The sequence below is a fragment of the Euprymna scolopes genome, chromosome 29 (assembly GCF_053919585.1).
Source record: "Euprymna scolopes isolate OS-2025 chromosome 29, ASM5391958v1, whole genome shotgun sequence".
NCBI classification, from domain to species: domain Eukaryota; kingdom Metazoa; phylum Mollusca; class Cephalopoda; order Sepiida; family Sepiolidae; genus Euprymna; species Euprymna scolopes.
This window is the reverse complement of record NC_136510.1, coordinates 37,932,031-37,954,747: the sequence shown is the minus strand read 5'-3', so window position 1 is coordinate 37,954,747 and position 22,717 is coordinate 37,932,031. Positions and strand designations below refer to the sequence as shown.

General features: G+C 33.2%; 1 protein-coding gene across 2 annotated transcripts; it reads left to right on the top strand.

The window, feature by feature from the left end:
* Window positions 1-2,723: 2,723 nt before the first annotated feature.
* On the top strand, window positions 2,724-21,527 carry LOC145252599 (uncharacterized). 2 transcript variants are annotated; one of them, XR_013863627.1, is made up of 3 exons: window positions 2,724-2,855; window positions 9,671-19,002; window positions 19,107-21,527. XR_013863627.1 is itself a non-coding variant. In XM_080112293.1 (2 exons), exon 2 carries the CDS (start codon window positions 11,125-11,127, stop codon window positions 12,073-12,075), a length of 951 nt encoding a protein of 316 aa, XP_079968419.1. In that variant the 5' UTR covers window positions 2,724-2,855; window positions 9,671-11,124; the 3' UTR covers window positions 12,076-21,527. The 2 variants fall into 2 exon arrangements, 1 of the variants encoding a protein (XP_079968419.1); XM_080112293.1 differs by having other exon boundaries at window positions 9,671-21,527.
* The last annotated feature ends 1,190 nt before the right edge of the window (window positions 21,528-22,717 follow it).

Below are 22,717 nucleotides of genomic sequence, written 5' to 3'. Positions count from 1 at the left end.
GTTGCCAAAAACGTGTTGGAGTCAGATGTAATATGCAAAAACTCTTCACGAGTGCATGTTCAATTTTGAAAGGTGCTCTCCAACTGGTACTGCATTACCAGCTTGACTCTGTAAGCCTAGGGGAGTTTTATTAAAACAATTTGGTGGCAGAAGTATGATCCAATCACTGAAGTAGAGGAACTCCTCAAAGCCAACTCTACACATGCAAGAATTCAACATCGTGATGGGCAGAAAGATTCAGTAGCACTGAGATATTTGGTACGCTTTCCATGCCCGGATTTACCTAAAGATTCTGCTGACAATGTTCCACCCGATGTAAGTGATGTAAGTTCTACAGAAAATGTAAATTCTACAGGAGATGTGGTAAATCATTCATTCTACTCAAAATCTGAAATTTATTCTGACACTTCCAGTGATGAGCTACTTCCCCATTGATCTAACAGAATGCACAAACCACTTCAGCAGCTGGATTTATGAAAGTTGGGGAAAGTGTTATAGTTTCATTAAAAAAAAAAAATAGCAAACAAAAAAAATGGTTATAATTCTTGCTCACATGATTACATAATCTTCTTAATTTAAATATGCCCTTTTTATTCTTGTATATGTACTTTTGGCCTCCTGCCTCAATTAAATTATGTACAAGTCAGTTAAATTATGTACAAGTCAGTTAAATGATGTACAAGTCAATTAAATGATGTACAAGTCAATTAAATTATGTACAAGTCAGTTAAATTATGTACAAGTCAGTTAAATGATGTACAAGTTAGTTAAATGATGTACAAGTCAGTTAAATGATGTACAAGTCAATTAAATGATGTACAAGTCAATTAAATTATGTACAAGTCAGTTAAATTATGTACAAGTCAGTTAAATTATGTACAAGTCAGTTAAATTATGTACAAGTTAGTTAAATGATGTACAAGTCAGTTAAATGATGTACAAGTCAATTAAATTATGTACAAGTCAGTTAAATTATGTACAAGTCAGTTAAATGATGTACAAGTCAGTTAAATTATGTACAAGTCAGTTAAATTATGTACAAGTCAGTTAAATAATGCCTTGATAAGATCTTATTTTTGTTTTAATTACACTACAACAAGTAACTTATTTTGCATTGATAACATTTATTTGTTATATATTTATTTTTGATAACTTTTTCATACCTCTGTGGATTGTAATACAAACACAAAAAAAAAAAAAATCGATCCGTCGACTCTATCTTAACAAGCACCACTGATTTTGATCTCAATAATTCGAATTGAGTTATTTCCCCCCTTTATACATTATGGACAATCAACTCATTACGTCTCGCTTAGTCATAAAATTTGATTTTCTTAGAAAAAATACTTCTGGGTGAATTTATAGGAAGTAAATGTTGTGCATTTCCCTCCTAATAATTACTTAAATAAATACAAGGCCAAACAGCATTGCTTTTAACAAAACAATAATAAAGGGTTTATTTAGAAAAGGCGAGATTGTATCTCAGACTGGAGAGAAAGATAGAAAGTGTAAATGTCTGTTTGAAGGTGTCGTCTGCCATCAGGCTGCAGTCGTCAACAAGTAGCAGTGGGAGGGGTGAGTGAGAGAGGTCTGTATAGGTCGCTTGCTGGCATCTCTGGCGATCGCAGCTGAGATCCCAAAGGGCTAAAAATAGTCCTTAAGGGGACAGCTCAAATCAATGCGCCCTGCCAACCGATCGGTCAATGTGGCCGAATCACTTTGGCAGCGGGCATTGATCATCTGCTTATAGTAAATAGTTTGTTAACTGCTACAAATTTACATGATTTTTTGATGATGGCATCTTCGTTCTAGTATGTACATCAGAAAGATTTTTTCTGTCATTATTTTTTTAAATAAGTGTAATTCTTAGTAAGCATTGAGACTTTTCTAGGGCATTAATTGTGAAGCAGAATGATAAGCTGAAAATAAAAGTAAACAGAAACACGCGGAACTTGATGATTACCGATGTTTTTTTTTTTTTTTTTTTTTTCTATTTGGAGAGCAATTTTAGTCTGAGCGCTTTTTGAACCATTGAGACTTCTTTATTAGAGCGAAATTCGAAAATCAGAAGATTTAATTTCAAGTAAAATAATGATATCTACTTGATTGTTCACAGTAATGAATGAACATATTCAAAAATTTGCGAAAGAAAATAAGGTAGAAAATTAATTATTAATGAAAATAGTTTTTGAAGGCAAGAAGCAAAAACTAAGTTTTGCTTTAAAAGCCAAAAGAAACTGGAGAGTTTGACTCACAATAAGGGAGGTAAGTATTTTCTGAAATCTTAAACCAATTTAGCAAAACTCAAATTTCGCTAATCATCTTCGAAAATTGTTTTCATTAATAATTAATTTTCTACCTTATCGTTTTTCTTAATTTTTGGATATTTTCATTATTGTAACATGGCAAGTAAGTAAATACTATTAGTTTCATTTGAAATTCAATATGTCGATTTTCAAATTTCGAAGAATGATGATGATGATGAAGAAGAAGAAGAAGAAGAAGCATCGATTACTTTTAGGGCAGAGTTTTCATGTCACCCATCGACCCTATTTATTTCCCTCACTCACACTACAAGAGCAGAATTAAACACGGTTCTTAAAGTGGGGCTGGGAAACTCCTTTCACCAAAAATGTCATCTTCAATTTCGTTCGTTCAATTAAATGGTATTTTTTTTTTTTTTATTCGGGACATTTTAAGGTAAGGACCGCTTTTAATTACTTCCTGTTTTGCCGGAAATGACAAAATAAACGTTGTTTCATTTTTTTTACCCATCTAACCGCGCTCGACGACGATCTTCTCTTTTTTTCCCCCTCAAAATTAAAACAATCTCTGAAAATATAGCTTCTTCGCTGGTACGTACACTCTTATATATATTGTTTATTTTATCTCTAAGTATATTTGTTTTATATAGAATGCCTGTGATTATTCCAATGGTTAACATTATTCATAGACTCATGTAGCATCATTTTACTTTTCATGTTCGTAATTATTTTGCCTCCCCACGAGGTCAGAGTTAGACACCAAGGTCGTTTTTTAATGTGAAAAAAGGGACAAAACTAAAAATTGTCTCAGTCGTGAAGGATTTCTCCACCACTAATCGGAACAAAAAAAAGTGAAGTGTAGCAATAGCATCTTACAGGTACTACACTTTGATCTTTTCATATCTGTAGTTGGAAATATTTTTTGTCTAATACAAATTGCGCTCATATAGTTAAACTTTAAATATACTTCTTGCCAGCCTTTGGGCATTGGTGCATAAAATAAGTCATTAGCTAATACGCACACACGTGCATATTAAAAATGAAATAGTTATCTTCCAAAAGGGCTGCCAAAATTGACGTTCAAAATTGTAAGAGGGCAAATTAATACGGCGTTATTAATTTGCCCTATTTGCTTTTTCGCTGGTTTCTTTTTCTTCGTTAAAAAAAAATTTATGGCGCTTGTTATCGATTTTTAAAATATGTCATTTTAAGCAAAAACAATATTACGTATTTGTCATGTCGAAAATAGTAATGTATCCAAAAATGACAAACATCCACCGAGTAGAACAACTGTATTGTGTTTTTAGTGAAAAAATAAGTTTATCGCTATAGACAACAAATATTGCAGCCGTGAACAAGTAATCTCAAATATTCTTTCCAAATCATGTTCCTTTGTGTAGATTCTTACCGTCTACGGTAAATGTTACCTTACGTTACAACAGAACCCTGACCACTCTTATTTGTTTTTTTATTTGTTTTTTTTTGGGGGGGGGGTATTTAAGGTCGGTGACAACGAATCTGATAATTAAACCCATCGCAAATTTCCCGTTTGCATGGTATGAACCCCTGGACCTTGGGACTATTTTGTGTCATATCACCAGTCACCACCTCCGGTAGTGTTTTTCTTACATGATTCATTCGCGTGCAAACGGGCGTAGTGAAAGTGTCTTATCACATCGCGGAGGAATCTTTTGAAATAAGAAAGTTTTAAAAAAAAATAATAATATATATGTGGTTCATTTTTTTTTTTTTTTTTGTCTTACGTAGTTTTTAATGCTTTTTGGTACTCATTGCAGAGAGTGATCCGTGCTAAAAAAACCATTCTTAACATGGGGAGGGGAGGGTGTTTTGTACCTATTCTGTACTTTAACCTTACAATTGAATAATAATAATAATAAAAAAAAGCATATAATAAAACTTTAATCAAACATGGAAATACGATTTAAAAAATAACGCGGATCACTCTCTGCATTAGCACCTGCTTCTTAATTGGTCTAAAAAAAAAATAAAGTTTTCACGAGTGGTTTACAAAAACATAAGCACCAAACATATTTTTTTGTTTTTCATTTTTTCGGGTGGGGGGGGTATTCAATTATAGAACTTGTGAAGTTTAACGGGTGCTTCTGCAATTTAATTAACTGTTTTTCTGTAAGTAACCTGCCAACATTTACCGAGTAGAGTACTGTTTAACATTTCACAAAAATTCTGTTTACATTGGAGAGGGGTGGGGCTGGGTAGTAGAAAATTAATTATTAACGAAAATAGTTTTTGAAGTAATTGCAAGTTGTACTTAAATAATAAACAGCAAACTATGAGTTACTTCTCTTGTGTAAGTTGCATTTAAAAATGTAATAATGGCGGATCAGTGGATCATGAAATCGTGAAAGTACATGTTTTATGTAATGATGTCATGTTACTAATTTTTTCACGAAAATTAAGTAGATAACATTGTTTTTTAATAGAAATTAAAATTTTCAATTTTTGTTCTTATTTCAAATATGCACCTTTTAGAATGTGCGGTGAAGAATATGTGTACAGATTTTATTTTTCAGGTTATTCTTGCTGTTTAGATTAGTTAAATTTTATTTTACCACTAAGTCCAAGCAAAGTCATAGCACCACATGTAATCGCCTAAAAATGTAGCTCCCCCCCCCTCCACGAATTTATCTCCCATTAAAAAAATGATTAACACTAGGATGGCCTCTAAATGAAGGATTATTTTATGTTAAATTTATATGTAGAACAGATCCATCACTTTGAATTCTAAAACAATTGTTTTTCTTTTCTTCTTTCCAACAAATTTTTCAAGGTGTTCACCTGTAATCAAAAAAAAAAAAAAAAATGTAAAATCTCATTTTTTGGAATGGTGGTTTAGAGGGGGGTGTTGTTAATATACAACAATACCTATATTTCAATTTAATTTTAAATAACTACTGTTTCATTTTATTATTTGTTCATTAATATTTGTAAATGCCTAAAAAAAAAGAAATCTGTAAAATTCAGAAAAAAAATCATTGTTTGTAAAGTAAACAAAAAAAAAGAAATCTTCAGAAATTCAATAGGGTTTACCCTCTCATCATTTTAAAACACAGTACTATTCAATAAATTTTGACAGCACTTTTGGAAGCTAATCATTTCAATATAACCAAAGAATTTATATTTTTCATCTTTTTGGTTAAAAAACCCAAGTACATTGTTTCTTTGTTGAAAAAAATTGTCTTTATTTTGTTTTTTCTAAAGGTAAAAAAAGAAGACCCACCTTTCATTAATGAAAACACTATTCCTAATATTAATATCGATATAAACCAAGCAGCATATCTCTCAATCTGTCATTCATTCGATCCTCCTCTATGACTGCAAGACATGGCTTTGAGGGTGGTCGGCTCATAGAAGTTTGATGTTTTTGACAATGACAGTTTCTGCTGAATTTTGCAATGCCAACGGTCCAACTGCTGCTTTCTGTAAACACGTCAGCTTGAAGTCTCTGTTGTTTGTTTTGTTGCAGTGGTTCCTTCAATCTTTTGAGCATACAACTTGGCATGCATGGACAGAAAATTAATTTGCAATTTTACTCACTACCTTTCTATTTGTGGTACAATCATGTTGATACACCGGTTCTCACCAGATCACCGAAGTTAAGCAATGTTGAGCCTGGCCAGTACCAGATGGGTGACCATGGGTGACTGTATGTACTGCAAGGTAAAATATCAGGTTGGGAAACTGGCGCAGTCTATCCTTCTCTCGAGGGTAGATGGGCCTCTCTTAAGCCGTGGTAGGCAACCCATCTAGTGATGGCGTCACGATAAAAAATACCCTTGATAGCCTTGGCGAAGCATCAGGTATTCAACTACGGATAAGATTTGAATTACACTACAAACTTGTGTAGTGAGTTCAATCTCAGCTGTCGCCACATGTTACATTTATGTTCTACCTGGGTAGCATGTGTATTAGTCAACAGTTTACAACCTGGGTGACAACCATAGGAGGACTTGGCTGAGATCTCAAGTCCACAGGTAGGATCATGATTAGGGAGCTAGCTTGCATTATTTCGATCATCCAGCTACTGTTCTCATCAATAGTGTTATTTTCACAACATTTCAGTTAATGTAACCCCCCCCCTTCTTCAGGTGTCTCTTGTCGAACTCTGAAATCTGCACGTAATTTCAAATGGGACCCTTTATTCAATCTATGAGGGTAGTATGGTCTCATTTTGTCAGCCGTGACTGAATAGAAGTCTGAAGTAATTCTTAGTATCACCTTGCACTGATTATTGAAAATTCAACCTCCGAAAGAGTATCATTTAGAACTGAATTTTGCTTGGTACTTTATTATGCACAAACAGAAAGATTCCAGAGTTTAACAAGATACACTTGTAAAAGGTCAGAGATTACATAATTAGAAACATTGTGTCAGAATAACATTCAAGTTGAGTAACAGTAATCCGAATAATCCAAATAATCTAGAAAAAAAAAAAGAAGTTCAGAAACATAAATCATTCAACTTTGTTCAAGACCGTCATGCATTGAATGCAAGGGTTGAGATTTTAGGCTTAATTAAAATGCAGCTGAACCTGACCAAGGTTAACACCATTATAACAACAGCAAGAACAAGGGAAATTACTATTAGAAACCAGACTTTATAAATGTATTTGTTTTTTATTTCAATTTTCTTATTTTATTCTAGCTGGGGATGGGATATCCTACCGGATGCTAGACATTCACCCGCTATCTCAAACATTTCCAACTGAGAGATCTTTTTAAGATTCTAACTGCCCTTTTAAGTGAAATTGTTTGAATCTTTCTTGCACTTGGTTCATCAGATATATTTGGCAGGTAGCTTTTGAAATTCTACTTCATGAGTCCTGTTGTTCCTATAATTACTGACATAATGGAAATCTTCCTTAGATTCTAGTTTCTTTTCATGTCGTACATAAGACCTTGGAATTTTGTTATCTTTTCTGTCTGTCTGTCTCTCTCTTTCTTTCTCTCTCTCTCTCTCTCTCCCTCTCTGTTTAATCCAGTATCATTGGGGAGCTATAATGTTTGGCTCCTTATTGTTACTGAAAGCATAATTATGGTTTGTACTAACATAATTACAATGTTATTGATAAACTGTTACCAAAGTGCTATGCTTATTTCCTTATTTAAAGTGTTAATATGTAGATCACTAGACATGTTTATTTTCTTCAAGAGTTGATGTCAGTATTTAATGCTGTTGTTGTACACCTAGTATGGATCACGAGAGAAGCAAATCATTATATCCACTAAATAATCATTGCTTGGCTCTCAAAGTAGGTGCTATTATTTGTTGTCCTACCTAACCAATCATGTTATAGCTAATTTCAGTTATTTGTAAAAGATTAATTGGATTAAGTGATTGTTATTGTGTTTCACCACTTTCTCTCTCAGTTGATTAATTGTAAAATATTTTCCTGGAAATAAGCAAGAATTATGCTTGAAAATAAACTAATTTCGTTCTCATATCGTTTAACTGGTGGAACTCTAACTTTACATGTTAACATATAGAGTTTGTCGCAATAACAAAGGAAAGGAAGAGGAAAGCGATTCGACTCCACATTTTTTTCAGTTTAATAAGGAATTTATTCTTGATATTTCCAACAATGCATTGGGTCTTGTTTTAAGCAGTTTAATTTATATCGTCTGCCATGTCTTTTTAAGATGCTTTCTTCGCCCACGTGGTTAGCTCGCTGACATTTTCCAGCCATATCTTGAACACAAGTTTTTCAATCCACATGTGTCTTTTTATTGTCTTTTTCTTTTCCTTCTCTTCTTCTGCTATCACATCACTTTGCATAACTGACTTGGTCATTTGCATGTGTTAGCTGTCATACAACTGCTGCTAATCCAACACTAGCGGTTCTGTTATACAGAACGATTCCAATCAACAGGATTGTCTATTAAAAGCATCAGTTTAATAATCTGAATGTAGTGAGTTTAATCCCTAACTGTGCAGTATAATTTGGATTTCATTCTCAAATACCTTAAAATGTTGATATGGCAAAGTGTACAGATGTTAACTAATTTTACAAGGTATTGCCTCTTGCAACTTCTACATTTATTCATTACAACTTTTATCCACTTATTCCTTCATTTCCGTGTTTCTTTGATACATTTCTCAACTTCTTCATTCCACGACCATGTTATCTTATGCTATGATGATCTATATGTCTATATATAATATATCTATGTTTGTCTTTGTCATCTGTTACCTATCCTGAATTTTTATTGTTTTTGTCATTCCTTTGTAGCATATCTAGATACCTGACTTGCTCAGCCTTCCTCATGATTTTGTATATTGCTCTTCTTGCTTTTCAGTCTTTTCCACTAGATACTCATCCTTGTTCACTAAACCGTCCACTGACTCAATTTTGCTTTTCTTTGATACACTTCTTCATTCTGCTATCATGTCACCATATCCCTTAAAGCAGACATGTCAAATACGCACCAGCAGGCCGCATGCGGCTCCTTGTAGACGCGCTTGCGGCCTGCATAAATTATCTTTCATCTCTCCACAACTCATTGGCAGGAGTTTGGTATGTTTTGGCATAGTAGAAGTGGGAGAATATTGTCAACAAAAAGATGTCAAACATCGGGGCAAAACAGTTATAGTCTTTGAATTCTTGTTGATGAATATCAGTTTTGAATTTATGTATGATGCATTGTTTGCTATTGTATTGAAATAAATGAAGATCATCAAAATTTTCATTATATTTTGTTGAACTACATGTACATTATTGAATTTGCCTGTATGTTTCTAAATTGAAAAAAAATACTGCATATTTTAGCATAGAGGACAGCCCTTAAAGTTAAAAAATTATCTTTAAAAACGAATATTTCATAAGATATCGGGTGTTGCAATCTCTAGCCTAGGCTAAACAAACATAGTTTCATGATTTAGCAGTCATCTTATACAACATATATGATAAATTAAAATTTGCTCCAATTTTGCACCTTGTGTTATCTGACGGTCGCCTTATACGTTAAAATATACAATAGCTACAACTTATATTTCATTTGTTCAAAGTTTGCAGCCCTCAATACAGTACAAATCAACTCTTATAGCCCTGAGGAGACTTTGAGTCCGACATGCCTGCCTTAATAGAGGGGCCTTTTGCACATCTGTAAGTTTGGTATGTTACCTTCAACAGTGTATCCTTTGGCTTCTTCCAATTTTCTTCTACACTTCCTGCAGTGAATCTAGAAGCATTTGTAAAATTGTCTTTAAAATATTTTTATGCAGACAAATTTTAATCTCTTAAACATTAATATGGATATTTTTTCCATTTATTTCATAAAATACAAATTGCTAGTTGATTGTAAATTAGATTTAATTATTTTAATAGAAAATAGTAAATAATCACAAATATACATTTTCTCTATTTACAGATACAAATTATTGTAATCAAGAAGAAAAATTGACAAGTGCAAATTACACAGGATAATAGAGGCAAGACAGATACAATTTTTCATGTAAGGTGTGTGCGTTTGTATTTTCTCATTGGTTGGATTCAAAAAGACCTGCATGCACACAATATTGCTGAAATTTGACGAGTGAAAATACACAGGCTAATAAAGGCAAAGCAGATCTAAATTATTGTGACCAAGAATATTGCTAAAATTTGACTTGTAAAATTACATGGGATAATACAGGCAAATTACATGGGATAATACAGGCAAGGTGAAGCATCAACTTTTCATTGCATTTTAATCATCACTTAAGAGTCAAAAAGCTAAAGACAGAAATTGACTTCATGTGAAATACGTGGAAATTCATTTTCATGGGACGCAAAGAATTTGAAAATAATCACAAATAAAAATGTCTTTGTTTATAAACACAAATTATTGTAACAAAAAATATTGTTAAAATTTGACAAGAAAATCACGCAGGATAATATAGGCAAAGCAGACATTATTTTTCAATTTTGTGTAGTTTTTTTTTTTGTTTTTTTTTTACAAATTGGATTTGAATAAACAGGCATACACACAGGAACAAAACTATTTTCCAGCATAATTTTGATGCGTAGAACTTGACAAGATATGATTTTCTAAACCTGCGCACAAATGCACTCAAATTGTTTCACATTTATATAGATTACATTTTTCCAAAAACTTTTCCACCCATAGAACTCGACAAAGATGGTGAAAAGATTTTCAATAACATCGTGAGGTATCAATACATATTTTCTTTATTTGCAAATACAAGTCATCGTGATAAAAAAATATTGCTAAAATTTGACAAGATTATACAAGTAAAGCATATTTCTTAAGCTCAAATACATCACTTTGGTTGAAAATTTGATCAAGATAGGCAGTCGGAGAGACCCAGACCAATAAATCATCTGGTCACGTGAAACTACACAATATGAACCCTATAAGCTAAAACTGACATAAACATTATGATGAGCGACTCCAAATCCCATTTCACTTACAAACACTAAAATTGTGGAGTCAGTTGGTTTAATGGATCATGACCTTTTAAGGTTTTGAAATAGCTCAACATTAAAATTTTACAAAAAAATATGAATGATACAAATGGATTATATTACTTTTTTAAAAAAAATTTCTACCATAGAACTGGACAAAGATGTTGAACAGGTTTTACAATAATATCGTGATGTATCAACTCTTCATAGCATTTTAATAACAGGATAATAAAGGCAAAGCTGATAAAATTGTTGCGACCAAGAATATTAAATAGGACAATACAGGCAAGGTGAAATATCAACTCATTATTGAATTTTAATGATCACTTAGGAGTCAAAAAGCTATTTATCAAAACCCAGAGAAAGTGATTTCATGTATCAACTCTTCATTGGATTTTAATAACAACACAAAAAGAGATGTCTAAAAACGTAGAAAAATCGTTTTCATGCGAAGTGTGTGGAGATTTATTTTCATCAGAAACAACTTTAAAGCGACACATGTGCAAACACACCGGCAAGAAACCATTTTCATGTGAGGTTTGTCCGTCTTCGTTTTTGTACAAATCAACTTTGAAGGTTCACATGCAACGACACGCAGGGGAGGAGTCATTTTCGTGCACAATCTGCGAGTCTGTCTTTTCAGCCAAGTCGACGCTAGCAACACACATGCGTATGCATACAGGTGAGAAACCGTTTTACTGCAAAACGTGCAGCGCAGAGTTTTCTACGCAGTCAGCCTTGAAAACGCATATGCGCATACACGAAGGAGACAAGCCGTTCCGTTGCGAAACATGCGGCCATAGATTCTTGCAAGAATCAAACCTGCAGGCGCATGCAAGGACACACAAAGGGGAGAAGCCATTTGGGTGCAAATTGTGTACGTCTGCATTTTCTGCAAAGTGCAGCTTGAAGAGACATATGAGAATACACACACGTGAAAAGCCGCTCTCTTGCAAGATATGTGAAGCAACGTTTTCCGATGAATCGAACTTGAAACGACACATGAATATTCATTCGGGAGAGAAACCGTTTCTATGCCAGGTGTGTGGGTCCGCCTTCTCCCGCCAGTCACACCTGAAGGGGCACATCCGAATACACACTGGGGAGAAACCCTTTCCGTGCAAAATTTGCGGATCGAAATTTTCACAGCCGTCGCATCTGAAAGGACACCTGCGCGTTCACAGCGGGGAGAAACCATATTCGTGTGCATTTTGTACATCTGCATTTTCGAACAAATCCAATTTGACCATTCACATCCGTGTTCATACGGGTGAAAAGCCATTTTGCTGTTCAATGTGTGGATTGTCGTTTGCAAACAAATCAAATTTTACCGTACATATGCGTATACATACAAGAGAGAAAAAATGATAATACATACCGGATGAACCAAGTGCAAGAGAAATTCAAACAATTACACTTGATGATTAAAATCTTAAAAAAGATCTCTCGGTCGGAATCTATAAAATCTTAACAAATAAATCAAATATGCATACAAGAGATAAAACAATATTTACTGTGAACCAAGTGCAAGAGAGATTCAAAGAATTGCACTTAAAAGTTTAAATCTTAAAAAGATCTCTTGGTTAGAATGTTGAAAATCTAAATTATTGTTTGCAAATAAATCAAATAGGTGTACAAGAGAGAGAAAATATGTATTCAGTGAACCAAATGCAAGAGAAATTCAGACAATTGCACTTAAAGATTTTAAGATTTTAATCTTTAAGTGCAATTGTCTGAATCTCTCTTGCATTTGGTTCACTGAATACATATTTTCTCTCTCTTGTACACCTATTTGATTTATTTGCAAACAATAAGATCTCTCGGTTGGAATGTTGGAAATCTAAACAATTATTGTTTGCAAATAAATAAAATATGCATACAAGAGAGAAAAAAATGACTAAAACATCCTAAAAAGATCTCTTTGTTGGAGTCTCTGGAATAATGGGTAAATGCCTGATATTGAGTAAAACCAAAAAGATAAGAAACATGGGAAAAAGAGAAATCATTTTCCTTAATTGTTTTTTCTATGCATTTTCAAGTGAATTAAATTGTAAAAATGTACATTAAAATTATTCTTCACTGCTTTACTTTTATGAACAGTTGGATGTTTATGTAACTCATAAAGAAAACAAGTGTTAGCTAGCCCTGAAGAATAAAAAAGCCAGCAGCATTCCTCCAAAGAAGGAAGTTTTATGGGAATATCAAATTCACAAACAGTCGCATGCATATTCCAAACAAAGGAGATGCCAACATCAGATTTTTGCAGGGAGGAGTTAGTGCCTGATATCCCCAAATGATCACCCAGTTTAGTACTGACCAGGCTCAACATTGCTTAACTTCAGTGATCTGACGAGAATCAGTGTCAATGTGATTATGCCATATATATATATATATACAAACATACACATACACACATACAAAACAACAAACATACACACAAAACGACATACACATACACATAAAAACAACAAACATACACATACACACATGCACATACAAAACAGCAAACATACACACATACAAAACAGCAAACATACACACATACAAAACAGCAAACATACACACATACAAAACAGCAAACCAGCAAACATACACACATACAAAACAACAAACATATATACACATACAAAACAACAAACATACATACACATACATACATACAAAACAACAAACAAACATACACATACAAAACAACAAACATATACACATACAAAACAACAAACATACATACACATACAAAACAACAAACATACATACACATACACACATAAAAAATAACAAACAAACATACACATACAAAACAACAAACAAACATACACATACAAAACAAACATATACACATACAAAACAACGAACATACATACACATACACAACAAAATACATATATACACATACACACAAAACAATAAACAAACATACACACATACACATACACACATGCATGCAAACATACAAACAAATAGAGGGATCCATTATGACGGTGGCCATCTAATATTTATCAATTGCAGCTCCTCCCATTTAGCAATATGGTGGCCACTTGACAGGAATGCATGGTCAGCGTCTTTTGTCAGCTGAAGATAATTTTGTATTTATGAAGTATTGGCAGATAATGCTATTACATTCATTTGCAGTCAATCCAAGGAATTTGCAAGCAACTGGAGCGTATATTTCAGATTTTGATGTGGACCAGGATGTGCATTGTCGAATTTGATCACAGAAATGCTAAAACGATTGCAGCTAGAAATAACTGTTCTGCATTGAAGCCAGTGCATTGCCATAACATAACATAAATGGCAAACTTTCACTTTGAATGATGTTGGTTTCATATGCATAGGGAAAGTATTTACCCGTATAATAGGTATGTTGTAATTTTCTTTAAAAATTTGAAAAATATAAGAAATATTAAAGTCCCACTAGAGTTGAGTGTGAAAACATCTTTACAGCCAATCCTAACAAATAGCTTTAAAAACATATAGTCATTAAAAGAAATCAATAGTGTATCAGTTATAGCTAAGATGATTAAGGAAAACCTTAAACAATATTTCAATATTGAGATTTTATGCAATCAGCCAACCTGTTACAAAATAAAGGTAACGGTTCTCAAATATTCTGTAAAGAGCACTTGAATATGGGGCAAATTTATGTGGGTCGGAATAGAAAATTAAATTAATTTTTTCATGGAAATCGCACCAGACAAGGTATGAAGCCACTTGATATAAAGAGCTAATAAGAGTGAAAGACAATTATCACAAACACAGGAGATATCTATTGAAAATACCAAGGTTGGAGGAAAACAGTCAGCAGGAAGAGAGCTCCACAAACTTGAAGTTTTTTGGGGGTTTTTTGGAAAGAAGCTACTGGAATAGAAAGCTGTTTTACAATAAGGTATCAAAACAGCAAATTGAAATCAAAGAGTAAAAGGAACTGGAGCAAAAGAAATCAGGGACTAAATCAGACAATTCTGAAGAACACGTACCATAATAGCGTTTATATAAAAAAAAAGACTGAGACTAACACCATAACTTTGAGAGAGAGGTTGCAAAGAAGAAAAGTGGAGCCAATTAAATAGCAGATACATTTTTGCACCTTATCAAGAACCCTCAAATGAGACTGAGATTTATTCACCCACATATGACAACAATACGCCATATATTATAAAATATATGCATTTATGCACGCAGCATAACCATTTTCTTAGTTGTGAGTAAAATGATTAAGAAAAACTTTAAAAAATATCTTGAGACTTTATGCAATCTACAAAATGTTATAAAATAACAATCTGTTACAAAATAAAGTTTTCCAGTATGAAAAGAGCAAGCTAATATGAATCAAATGCCAGTTTTAGAGAAGATTACTTCGCCTTGAATGAAGAATAAAGTGTAGCTGTCACATATTTTGATGCACTGTGTTATCTTAATGCAAATAGACAGGCACACTGTGTAATTAGTCCATCGACCAATTAGATGCCTTGGCAGGAATACAATTTGTTGCATTATTTCCAGCACCCTGCAATCTGGCATTTTTTTGGTTTTAACTCAGTGGAACTTTTGTTATTCTTCCAATTCACCAGTAAAGATGATTGTGTTCTCTTTTGTGAAAATTGACTCTTAGCTGTTTTTAATGCTTTTTGCAGCGCAGCCAAAACAAAAACAAAAGGTATTTTCCGTTGATCTCCAGTGATTCAAAGGAACATTTTATCTAATTGTTTCGAATATGGAATCAAATGGACAGACTTATATAACCGGACACTTATTAATGTTAAAGCCTCTTCTAGTATACATATATGAAAAGGAAGAAACCATAGTTACATAAAGAGTATGGATTTAGACATATAAATGTAACAGCATGTATGAGCGCATGGGAAAATATCAGCAGGAGCTGTAAGATAGCTGACTTGTGAAGATGTTAGCAGCAGTAGCCAAAAAAAAACACCTATGCAAATTAGGAAGAGTGTGCGACAAGAAAAAAAAGGACACAACATGATTGAGAGAAGCAGTGTGTATCAAAAATAGATGAATGTGTAAATTTGAAAATGTGAAACGGCTGGCTACAGCCAACGTGTATTGGAGCAGAGAGAAAAACGCACACCAGGTGAGATGGACATGTGGCCCCACAGTGGTAGCGAGAAACTGTCAAGCTGGTGTCGAGATAGCAAGGTTTAGTTAATCTGCCTGGCAGACGAAATGAACAGTTAGAAAAAAACATTGCTTGAAAAATAATAGTAATAAATGTCTTTTACTAAAACAGAAAAGTCGAGTCAAATTTGTTTATTTTTGTTTGGTTGTTCCTTTTCAACGGTATCAGACGGCGTGGAGGTATCACGAGAGGTTTGAACAGTAATGAACACAGTTCGAACATAACAGCCACGTTACACAAACACTCATAGCATATTAATCATTTTACCATACAGTGTGTAAGTCTCTTGAATTCGCTTTGTATAGGACCTGCAACTTCATGCAGATGTGGAAATGATTTGTATTTCTGCCATATGTGGATCTGCATTGTCACCAAATTTCCAGTTGAAATGCACATAAATTCACATGCACGATATATAACTACAGACTTAGAAAATGCAGCTTCTTAAACCTAACATAATGATATAGAACAAAAGAGAGTAGAGTAGCAACCCTAGTTGAAGTTAACAACCCTAACAATGTTGCCTTAAACAGAGCAGAGAGGGAAAAGAACACTCAATACCAAAGCTATGTATATGATATGAAAAGAAACTGGAATCTTAGGAAGATCTCCCTCATTCCAGTAATCATAGTTGCCACTGATTATAGAAAAATAACTTAAAAACTACCTGGTGAATATACACAGTGAACCAAGTGCAACTGCAAAGGAGATATAGACAATTTCACTTAAAATGACAGGTACAATCCTAAAAGGATTTCGATTGGAGTCTCTAAAATATCTGACATCCTCAGTAAAAACAAAACGAAAAGAAAAAAAAGAGAAAAACAATTTTTAAATCAATTTAAAAAATTCTTACATCTGTAACGCCCTCTTGATCAAAAATTTAAGACCATTTGAAATCTTTAAAAGAAACCTTTTTTTAAAGATAGATTTTAAACTCTTCCCACTTAAGGTTATCACTACTGCAAACAGGAGTTTAAAATTTATCCTTAAAAAAAAGGTTTCTTTTTAAAGATTTTCAAGTGGTGTTAAGTTTTTGATCAGGAGTGTATTCATCTTTATAAAATCAGGTATGCTTATAAAGTTGTATATACAAAATTCACTTCTAAAATAATTACCCAATCATTATTGGCTTCCTGAGATGAAATGCACCTAACATTGATGCTTTTTGATTTTCTGCTTCCTTTTGCAAAACTTAATTATGTTCAGCAAAACCAAAAACAACCCACTATTCCCCCCCCTTTCCATTTTCCCTTTCTTTTTTTTATCTCCCCCACTTCTTGACTGGTTTCCTAACTTAAAATGTATCAAACATTAATACTGTAATAGTTTTCCCTTTCTCATTGCAAAACTCATTCATGTTCTGCAGGGAAGGGAACAAAAACCATAAAATTCTTTACAAAACAACAAAACCAAACACTAGAAACTATCGATTGAAAATACAAAGAGCTTGAAAAATAAAAACCTTCTATAAAATAACTGGATGCAACATAAATACTATTTCCAAAATAACTAGATTTGGCATTAAATAACCTGAAAAGGGTTGATATGCCGTAAAACAAAACAACCAAACCAATCATTATTAATTTGAAACACAGTTGTTAGACATAAGAGGTTCAGATATATCTATATTTAGTTTTATGCAAATTGAAGGATGGTAGATTCTCATTAAATTCTGAGGCTTCTAATTTTCATAAAATTTTAACTAAGTATTAAACACAATTAATAAAGGTTCAACTTTCAGTTTCTTTTGAGTATTTAAAAGGGTTTTAGTGTGTGGGGGAGTCATAATATGGGCACAACCTCCATTTGAAAACTCCAATGTTTCAGATTTACATTTAATTTAATCCATAGTCATTAGACACCAATTAAGCAAGATTTTCTGAATTTAAATTTTTTAAGTCCCTTTAAGCTTAAGCTTTTATTTTAGACATATTCTAGAATTAAAATCATTTAAAATTATGTTATGGTATGATGTTAAGCTACCCTATTTCGTAATAATATGGATTCTTCCACATATGATGTATAGAGGCGATTGCAAGTCTTCAAGTAGTCTTGGAGTAGTTTTTATGTAACATACTATTCTATATTTCTGTAAATACTTGTAAATATACCACTTTGTTGTCCTAAGGCCACAATGCTGGCAATGAACACTCTTGACTTACATCAGATACAGCATAACCATTGTTACTACTGGAATGTTGAACTGTTGAAAAATTATTAATTACAACGATAAGAGTGAAAAGTTAAATGTCATACAAGGTTTTGAATGCACAGATTAAAAAACGTCTTTGTTCTTGTATACGATGAAAAAGGTTTCAAGTCGAGGTTTTCAAATTTAAATTGCTCACAAAAAAAAAGAAAAGAAATCCCAATAAAAAGAAAAGGAAAAAAACTAAATCTGAGAAGTATATTCAACCTGTGATGAAGTAATTCCTATGTACTTGCCTCCCCACGAGGGAAGAGTTAGACACAAAGGTCGGTTTTTAATGTGGAGGAAGGAAGAAAAATAACAATTGTCTCAGTTATGAAGGATTTCTCTTTCACTAACTGAGAACAAAAAATTGGAGTGTAGCATCAGAACAGATACTACACTTTGATCTTGGCCCAAAGTGAAATGATGAAGTAGTTATGTATAGCAATCTAGTGATTATTCCTGCAGCATTATGGAAAACGATACTAAACAAATTTCATGACGATCACGAAAGCGTTTCGAGAATGAAAAGTTACATGAGAAGTTATGTCTATTGAATGAACAGTGACAAACACATCAAAAATGTGTTTGAAATATTAAACAAGGGTGCTTTGGCAGCACAGTTTAGACCCCAGCTGGAAACTAAACTGTGGTCTACAATCTGCATAGATTTTGTTGGCCTGCTGAATGATATCTATTATTTAATGGTGGTGGACAGTTTCTCAAAATAGCCAGAAATATGAAAATGGAGGAAACTAACTATGGAAATAACCATTAGTTTTTTTATATGAATTATTCGCTTGCTTTATGGTAATCTGTATCAGACAATGGAACACAAATCACATCGACTGAATTTAAAATAAACTGTGTCAATCGCTTTATTGCAGATTAGTAAAATATCAATATTTCACGAAGTATACGTCACACAGAAATGAAAATTGCATCATCGAATGACTGTTTCAAGGTTAGTTGTTTCCCAAAATTTTATTCAAATCCATGCGATATTTACGAAGTTATGACATTTTATTTATTATCAAGTAATTTATACTGTCCATCGCTTTATTGCAGGTTTTTTAAAATGCAAAAAAAGGAGGCGATTAACGGCTATCGAACGGGAAAGGATTGTTGCTGGACTCACAGAAGGATTGTTAATCAAAGATTTAGCTATGGAGCTCGAAAAGGGATCCAATAACTTTGGCTTCATTCGTGAACAATCCCAACACCAAATCTAGAAAGGATAAGGGCACCAGGAGAAACCTTTTACATCCTGATATTCGGAAAATTCGTAGGGAAGTCAACCGAAACCCAAACAGCATCAGTGCTTCCATTTTTGCAAGAGCTAGAATAGCTCCAAGATCCAGACAGGCCCGATGTAATGTGTTGAATGAGATTGCAAGGAACATCAAAACTATTCCAAGGCCTCCATTGAGCAAACAACATAAGGGAAAACGAAAAGTTTGGGTACAGAATTACATGAAAATAGATTTCTAAAGTGTCGTATTTACAGATGAGACCCGTGCTACTCTTGACGGTCCTGATGGATAGGCCAAAGTTTGGAACTCCAACCCTTTACAGAGTTAGTCGCCAACGAGGAGATGGAGTCATTATATTTTGGGTGGGAATCATTAGGGATAAGTTGGTTGGCCCATTCCGAGTTCCAGAGCGTGTAAAACTTACCAGCAATGCGTACACGGCCTTTTTGGATAAACATTTGTCACTATGGCTAGATGACCTACCATTGCCACGTCGCTTTCAGATGATTTTTATGCATGACAATGCACCATCCTATTCTGCTAGGGCGACTGCAGCCTTCCTTGAATCTATGGGCTTCTTTGGAGAAACTCTCATGACCTGACCACCGTGTTCTCCAGACCTTAACCCCATTGAATATCTCTGGTCAATATTAAAAAGAGCAGTTTATGAAGGAGGAGAGCAATTTACTTCAAAGAATGCCTTGTGGAGAACATAGTTGATATTGCTAGAGCTATAACTCCTTTCTGAGATCAAACAATTGACCTCCCCGGGGGACAGAAGGTTGTTTTAAGTTATTTTAAAAAATGGTTGATATGTCGATAAATAATTCATTTATTTAAGGCTTATCACCTAGGATGTGCTTTTTCTTATTATTCTTTGGCAGAAAAATATAAGAAAAAATAAAGTTTGCATGATAAGACATTGTATTTTTGCCCTAAAACAACATTATAAGAGACCTACAATAAAGCGATAGATAGTGGGAATTCTACGATATAGAATAAAATATCATAACTTCGTGAATATCGCATGAATTTGAAGAATATTTTTGGAAATAACTAACCTTAAAGCAGTCGTTTGATGATGTAATTTTCATTTTGTTGTGATGCATATTTAGTGAAATATTGATATTTTACTAATCGGTAATAAAGCGATTGACGCAGTTTATGCTGTCAAACTTTTGTAATAGAGCATATCATGATCATGCCATACCATGTGAGAAGTTTATGAGTACTTAAGAAAGCCAGTAGTACACCCACCGAAAAGGTTATTCACACATTTTTACAGGTATATTGGATGACACGTAATAACAATGTTCCATCTTCTATGCTGCCAGCAGAGACAATGTTTGCAAGAAAGATTAAAACAGTGATAGATTATTGCCAACCCATAGGAAACCAGAGCATGAAAATAAATGTCATTAATGGATGCTTCAAAGTTGTTGGAAAAGTTCTCTTTCAAATGTTTACTAAAAAAATCTTTCTTGGAAACATGAATAATGGATAAACGAATTAGAAATATGCTATACATGGTAAAGGGACCTAAGTTTACCCACTAAAGAAAATGATATTCAAAGACTCCCAAGAATAATATGCCATAGGACAAATTAGTGGATGTTTTTTTTTATTTTTGGAATCCTCTGAGATGAGACTTCATAGTTGTTTTTATTGTTTCACCATGTTTTGGCCAACTCATCCTCTGGCCTTCTTCAAATGATTAACCATGATGGGATAAAAATGCTGAGTCTTGTAACTGTATCCATTACTGCCTTTTGTAGTTGTTGATTCACCACGTTTTGGTCAACTAATCCTCTGGCCTGTTTGGGTAAGATTGTAACCGCTATCTTCAGATAATGCTCACCTAGAACCATAGAGATTTAACATCTCTCTATCCAGTTAACCAAAACGTGATGAAACCACAACAACTATGAAGATGAGAATAACAGTCCACAAAAAGAATGAATGCATGAATAATGGATGTTGTGTTTGACGCATTTAAGATACCAAACTCACAAACCGGTTCTGAACAACGAACATCAAAAAGGAAGTGTAAGATAACAGAATTAACTGTAATAAACCTTGAAAGAAAAAGAGAGAGTGTGATGAAGAGCTACCCTATTCATGACTAAATGGACTCTTCCAGACTATGTATATATAGGAGATTACGACAAACTTTTGGAAGAGTTTTTCTTTAACATGTTATTTTATACTTGTTTAAATATAAATCTTCTAAAATATATACCATGTGTTGTCTTATTATTGACCTTTCAAGATTACAGGATTATATGTTGATTTTTATCTTTCTAAAGGGACAAAAGTAGTACAATATTGTTGTGTTTGGGGAATTAATTTCACCCATCCTGGAACGGGTATTCTATTAGTTTTAATATAAAAAGCTCAGCATGTTATTGTATTATGACTACTATATTAAATAATTTTCAACAGATAAAAATTGAATTCTTAATATCAATACAATAAATCCATAAAAGCATTATATTTTAATAAGTATTTAATCTGAGAATATTTCTCGAATTGAACATGTATTCTATTATTAGAACACTTTAAGCAATATTTTATTAAATCCTTCCATGGTTGACCAATTAGATGAGCAATGCCATGGTCATCAGCTCCATTTTAGCCATGGCTTGTTTTACCAGATCAGGCTGTCTGAAGATATTAGCTTCCTGACCTAAAATACACCAAACATTTACGCAATCATTTTTTTCTTTTTCTATGCAAAACTCAATCATGTTCTAAAAAGCCCAAAATAAAAAGGTTACTTATGCCGTTTCTTTTTTTTTTTTTTATCTTTTCCCCTGATTTATGCTTTCTGTTTTTTTCCATAATAGAATAGAAAACACAAAAAAAAAAAAAAAAAAAAAAAAAAACATGTGAAAATGCGATTACTATTATTGGTTTCTTTTTGGGTTTTTTTCATTAGTGTAAGACACAATCTGCGAGACTAACCTGATTTTACTTCCGATTTTAATGACTCTAACCATGAAATCTAACTATGACCTTTATTTATTAGTACTTTCAACTCAACATTTATTTTTATACAAAAATTACAACGCAACGATATCGTGATTTCACTTGCATTACACTTAAATTAAAGTTAAAACAAATAAATTCATTTAGAATTCGGAAAACAAAAGCATTCATTTTGAATTCGAGTGTGATGTGACTACTGAAATTGAACCAAAACAAACTTCACTGCGGAATTGATATTTGACCTAATTCACTTTTTAGTTAATTCATCATTTTTTTTTTGTTTTTTGCGCTTTCGCCTCAATGATTCGAGTTCGACCCCCCTCCTTACGTCATCACATTAATAAGGAAAAAGAACCTTGGCATTTTCAAAGAGAAATGCTTCTCATTAGAAGAGGAGATGAAGCTAGATTTATATATTTACAATAAACAAATAAGCTG

What these genes read in the sequence shown, in the direction of transcription:
- LOC145252599 (XM_080112293.1), top strand. Translation starts at nt 11,125, where the DNA reads ATGTCTAAAAACGTAGAAAAATCGTTTTCATGCGAAGTGTGTGGAGAT.